This window comes from Hydra viridissima, unplaced genomic scaffold, assembly GCF_058129835.1.
Source record: "Hydra viridissima isolate aposymbiotic clone 2 unplaced genomic scaffold, HvirCarnegie_v1 scaffold_1, whole genome shotgun sequence".
NCBI classification, from domain to species: Eukaryota; Metazoa; Cnidaria; class Hydrozoa; order Anthoathecata; family Hydridae; genus Hydra; species Hydra viridissima.
In genome coordinates this window covers 34,509,334-34,515,778 of record NW_028324300.1, presented here as the reverse complement: position 1 = coordinate 34,515,778, position 6,445 = coordinate 34,509,334, and the positions used below count along the sequence as shown (strand labels likewise).

Here is a 6,445-nt window from a genome sequence, read left to right as displayed (position 1 = left end):
ATAAATTGCTGAACATTAAGAAAAACAAAACTAAAAAGAGATCATAAATATGGTGCAGACATTACACAAAGGAATATAATTTCCGACAAAAAATTTCAAAGAGCTATCAGAAGGCTTCACATTGAGCTAGTTGTCCAGAAAGTTTTTAAAATAAACTTAGAAAACAATATTATAGTTTATTAACAAGTTGATGCCAGAACAATAAATATCACACACCAATTGATTACTGATAGAACAATTTGCAACTAGAAAAATGATCATGTTTAGAGATATAGAAAAATGATCGCTAAAATTATTTCCTCCTAAGATTTATCCCTTGACTTTTTTTAATGTATATTTAAATTCTAGACGGTACTTCAGCGATAACTTTAAGACCACGCTTGAAAATAAACATGTGGAGTAAAAATAAAATCGCATTTCCAAAATCAGTTAACAAAAAGCCACTTAAGAGCTTTAGTATGATGTTTCGGTTTCAAAATCCGCAAAACTTAAGTACGGCATGAAAGCGTTCTCCACTCAAATTTTAGTTATGTTATTGTTTAGGTTTTGTTTTTTTGCAAATGAAATTTGCATTGTTAATCTTAAATAGATGTGGCTGAAAGTTTATTGGAAATAGATACGAAATTAAACAAGAAAAATCCTTAGTTTTATAGCTGAAAACGAATTTAATTTTGGTGGGTCAAGGAGCCGAGTTTGTTTGATTTAATAACGATTTCATTTTATTATCTCAAACTCGAAAAAAAAGTTATCTCTGATTGCTTTCTCTTTCAATGAGTTTACACTCTATTAAATAGATACTCGTGGTCTATTTAAGTTTACGACCTGATATTCCGCATTTTGGCCGAAAATGATCAGTTAGATGTTCGGCTATTAAGAAAAATAAAATATGGTTAACAAATGACTACAGAGGAAGACCTGAAGTTGTTTACTTTTGAGAAAAATCGAATTTATGTTTGAAGACTTCATTAAACCTTTGATTTATTTAACAAACCTCGATAGTGCCTCACAACGATGTTTTTTGTTGTTATATTTTCAGAAATAATAGGTATGCACCGATACATATCGTAAGGGACGCAAATGTGCAGATTTTTGAAAAACCTTCGCAACTTTTTAGAAAACCTTTTGCCCTTCGTTATCTTTAAATGTTTTGTTGTCGGTTGCCATTCAAACTATCCGTGATATGTTGTCCCATTATTTACATTTTCTGTTAATCAAGACTTAGTAAATGGATAAAGTTTGCTAACAAGCAAAACTGGGTACCCACTATGTCATCCGTTAATGGTGCAAAACATTTTGAAAAGAAATAATTTCAAAAAGCAGAACGAGGCAAGAGAAACCGTTAAATAAAATCATTTAAACCAATACCAGCTATACAATTTTGCAGAGGTTTCAACATCGATACGTAGACTTTTTCTTACTACATGTTTTTTTTTTTATAAGCATAACGCTTATAAGCATATGGAGGCTCAGATTTGGAAAAAAAATAAGCATATGTAAGCATATTCGTGAGCCTCCATAAACTATTTTAAAAATTTGAATTTCATTTAAAATTTTAAATATATATATTTCTAAATTTATTATTTGTAAAAGAACAAAAGCTTGATAAATTTGTTTTTTTGCTGGACAATTTGAAGGGACAGATGCAGGAGAATTTTAAAGATGCTGTGGTTGCTGCTAAAGGACTTCTATGGTACGGTCTACCAAGTGCCACTGACCTTTAGCAACTAGTTGACGCAGGATATGCTGCCACTCTTAAAAGACTTATTGCGATTGAACATCAAAAATGGCTCGATAGAGATAATCATTTTGATAGATGGTTCAGTAATACACTGCAAAAGAGAGACGAATTTTGGTTACACATTGGACAGGGGAAGCATGAAAAGCTTTAAACACTTCAACGTATGACAAGCAAAGGAAGAAATGTTGGACAATGAATGGGCTTTTAATGACTTCTGATGGCTCAGAAGATTCGCTTGTTAAACCAGAGGGCCTTGATAGTTACAAAGTGCCGCCACCATCCATTATAGATCCTGGCAGTGATCAACCCATAGGAAATCAGGGTGATATTCAACCGGTGGAGGTAGATGATGCTATAAATGAAAGTGCCAACAAAATTCTTCCAGATGACACCTTTATTGGTCCGGACGAGAAGGAACGCGAAGTTCATATCTTTGAAATATCTAGGAAAGTATTGAAATAAGCATATTTTATTAGAAATATGCTTAAGCTTAAGCATACCTTTGAGCCTCTTTTAACTTTTTGCTTAAGCATACCCGAGCCTGTTTCAAAAATTTCATATGCTTATAAAAAAAAAAACATGTACTAGACTTATTAAACTTTAAAGTAAAAAAAAAATTCACTTTTAAGTAATATTTATAAAATAAAATTTCAAAATTCCTTGCCTACTTTAAAATTTAACTAGATCTTTTTTCTTTAATGACAGCATCTAGAGGTGGGCGGAGGGCTTCACCCAAATGGTCCATCAATCTGTTTTAACTGGCCTGAAAGAGACGACTACTGTTTTATTCCCAACACCAACATATTGAAAAAACTATCTGTTCCACAAGCTTGCTCTAGTTCCGGTAGAAACAATGTGTTTGAAAATGCTAAAATAGAGGAAGTACAAGTAAAATGGGAACAATATTGTAAACTATTACAAACACAGTCAAAATAACTTACATCTTCAATACCTTTAAAAATCTTGTATATTTAAGTGACTGTTTAAATTACGATTAACTTATTTTTATTTTATTTACAAATATTTTTTGGGAATTTCTTGAAAAAGTAATAGATCTTTGAAATTAAAGTTCCATATGTTTTAGTTGTTTTTCCAGTTAGATTTTTTGTGCCTAGTAAGATTATAAGCAGTTGAAAATATTAACAGCAAAAAAAAAAAATTTGACGGGGGTGTTTTGAGATATTGGGCCCCAAAGTTGGTTTAATAAAACTAGTTGTTTTATTAACTTTTAAGCATGTTCCTTTTATATTTGAGCATTTTAAGTACTTTTATTGAATTTAGCATCAAAAAAACATTAAATATGTTTATTTTCATATTTTTGTCATTTTTATTTCTTATTTTTTTAAGAAAAATGTTTTTTCAGAATGTTATGAAAACCGGGTCATTTTGGGAAACCAGGTCAATATTAAAATTGCAGTATCTTGTCAACCGCTCAACATTTTTAGCTGAAATTTTGCATGTAATATTTTTTTATAATAAGGAATAATGTGTCAAAATATAACACAAAAGGAAGACACGGGGTTCAATGGACTGGGTGATTTGATGTGGAATTACCCTTCAACAATATTGTGTATTTAGCTAAAGATGCACGGTGTAATAGAATTTAAAAAGCATTGTACCATATAATTTAATGAGAAACAATTTAATAAGTTGAAAGACTTTTTTTCTTAACCGTTTGAGTTTGTTGGGTTTAAAAATAAAATTAAAGTTACAGAAAAAGTACCCTAAAATCCATGATGTTATTTCCGAAAACCGCAAAATTTTTGGAAATCGAAAACCGAAAATGTTATTTTCAAAACCGGTTTTTGGATATATATATTTTGTACAAAATTTACTTGGTTATTTGGCAATTCTAAAACATCTTCGACTTTATTTTCTAGCATTCACTCTCTGGCCGCTGTTGTGAAATGCAGTGTGTGGCAAGCATTTTCACTCAGTTTACTCATGAAGTTTAATAAAATAGTTCCTACTTAACAGCTGCTAAATCACGTGGGGAGTTATAAGTACAATAGGTAAGTCACTTATAGAAAGATACCACATTACAACTGTTAGTATGGATATAAAGGGCTCATCTAGTGAGAAGTTCTTGTTCAAGAGGATTTACCATTATATTTTTTTCCGTGTTTTTTGCGATTTTTCTAAAAGTATGCCGCCTTTTTTTCACTTTTTTGTTCTTCATCTGCCCCTGCTTATCGTTATATTTTCACATTAAAGCAATCATCCTTTAAAAGAAAACTCCATTTATCTGTTAAATGTACCAGCTAACACGAAGAAATACGACGAAATCTGTTAAATTTACGAAGATAAACGAGACAAGAAAGCAAATAGAACAAATACGATTACAATCATTCGGGAATTTTAATCGGAAGTTGAAAGCGTCGATATAAAAATAGTAATCATTTTTACTATCATTATCATCATTATCATAATAATAGTTATAATATTAGTATTATCATTATCATTATTATTATCATTATGATTATTATTGCTATAGCTATAACTATAACTATTATTACTATTATCATTTTTATTATTACTATTATTATTTTTGTTATTACTTTTATTATAATTATTATTATTATTATTATCATTATTATTATTATTACTATTATCATTATTATCATAATTATTATTATTACTATTATTATTATTATTATTATTATTATTATTATTATTATTATTATTATTATTATTATTGTTATTATTATTATTATTATTATTATTATTGTTATTATTATTATTATTATTATTATTATTATTATTGTTATTATTATTATTACTATCATTTAAAATTTGGCAGTGAAATGTTCTTTCTTTAAAACATTATAAAAAACTTAATATGAAGATTTAATTGCAAATACAATGCTCATTTTCATTCAAAATAAAATGCTCAGTGAATTTAACTCCATGATTTTAATAATAGATAATAGGTATTAAAGTAAAGGAAATCGTTAAATACATGCATTAGAATGACAAAGACAATCTTAGGTTTTTGAAATAAATAAACCTGTTATGAATTTTTTTTTGAAAGAATTAATCTACAAAGCTCCCTTCAATTATCGAATAAATTTGTTTTAAATACCATTGTATAATACTGTACAATACCTATACAATAAACTACTACACAACATACAATTAGTAGACAATAAAATTAACATAAAATTCTGTTTTTTGTTTTGATTTCATTCCGCAAGAAACTTAATCTCCATAAAAAATTAAATCAGATTGATCTTTCTCGTTTTTTTTTCGAAGATATTCTGCCATTGAGTTGAACAAAACCGTGTTCAGTCTATCTATGCACAATGCATTTCTCTCTTCTGATTCCTTCATTGTCTGTTTTAAAGTTGTCAAGTCGGACAGGTACACATTTCTTAGTTCAGAACATAATTCTTTTACGAAAGCACCTTTGTCTGAAACTAGAATTATTGGAACGTCATCGCTTTTTCTCAGACTTGCAATTTCTTTGATCCATTTTCGAATTTTATCTTCGTCCTTATTTTCTTGAGTAAAATACAGAATGAGGTCTGCGCTTGTGATCGTTGCCTTGTAGGTGATTGAGGCTTTCTTTCTATAACTGCAATCAATATCGAATACTTTAAAAGACATAACACCAGATTCTGTTGACGATCTTTTAAACATAGATTTTAGACGCGAGGTTCTTCTGGTTGAATTTAGTTCTCCTGAATGCGGAGCACTGTGAGTGGCTCTTGCTTTGAGTTTCGTTGATCCAGAGGTTTTTTCGTTTATTTTTTGCTCAATACTTGCTTCGTACTCCGGTATAAGATTTCGACTAGGAATCAAGTCTGTTTTTACAACTTGTTTGATAAAATATTCTTTTAGGCTGTCTGAGTCTCCAATTACTGCCATGTTTCCAAAGTCAGAGCTCGTAGCAATAATAGTACTGACAAATGGTCGCCTTATCGATTCAGCAATACTGCGCCACTTCTTGCTTCCTTGACTGGATGTCATCTTATAAGTTCTATAAAGAGGTTAAACAGAGCGTGATCTTGCAACGGTCATAAAAATTATGATAAAAACTTTCAAAAAAATTTTACGTTGTTGTCGTTCTGACGCATTAGCATAAAGCAATCTTTTCTAGTGTGACGTTTTTATTTTGTTAATAATGTCACATGTTTCAACTTTCGTGGTTTTTTCAGCGATTAACACTAGCAGTTATAATTTGAATAAAGATATGCATTTAACAAAAATAATAGTTAATTGCATATCGTATATAGGAAACGTAGATCATTATTTTCCGAACGTATAAATACTAAAGAGCAACTAGAACTTTATATAATTATGCCGCATTAATGAAAAACATAAGATTTTTCTCTTAAGTGTTAAAATTTATGAAAAAAAACAAAAAAAAAAAAACGGAAAGATTAGTATTTTTAAAGATTATCTTTTAGAGAAAAATATCATAAACCATATTTATTTAAATATTTAAAGGCACTGTCAACCTAACATATATATCGTAAGCCCTCCTTCACATAATTAAAAATTACGAAACTGTTTAATAAACATGAATAAAAAACTTATTTTTAAAGTTTACCCCCTAAATATCATAACATCGAGTTTGTAGCAGTGGGTAAAGTTATAGTTAAACAAGGTATTTTATATTTCACCGAACAATTGTTACCTTGCGACGTCATTATAGTTTTAAAAACAACCAATAATTGGGCATTCCGTTGTTAACTCAGAATAGAT

General features: G+C 29.2%; 1 protein-coding gene across 3 annotated transcripts; it reads right to left on the bottom strand.

Annotated features, from left to right (window-relative positions):
* Window positions 1-4,746: 4,746 nt before the first annotated feature.
* Window positions 4,747-6,445, bottom strand: LOC149894682 (uncharacterized). Of its 3 annotated transcripts, none has more exons than XM_090076900.1 (2): window positions 6,378-6,445; window positions 4,747-5,717 (listed from the first exon to the last, which is right to left on the bottom strand). In XM_090076900.1, exon 2 carries the CDS (start codon window positions 5,705-5,707, stop codon window positions 4,937-4,939), a length of 771 nt encoding a protein of 256 aa, XP_089933026.1. In that variant the 5' UTR covers window positions 5,708-5,717; window positions 6,378-6,445; the 3' UTR covers window positions 4,747-4,936. The 3 variants fall into 3 exon arrangements, with proteins under 3 accessions (XP_089933026.1, XP_089933024.1, XP_089933025.1); XM_090076898.1 differs by lacking the exon at window positions 6,378-6,445 and adding an exon at window positions 6,291-6,312; XM_090076899.1 differs by lacking the exon at window positions 6,378-6,445 and adding an exon at window positions 5,794-6,038.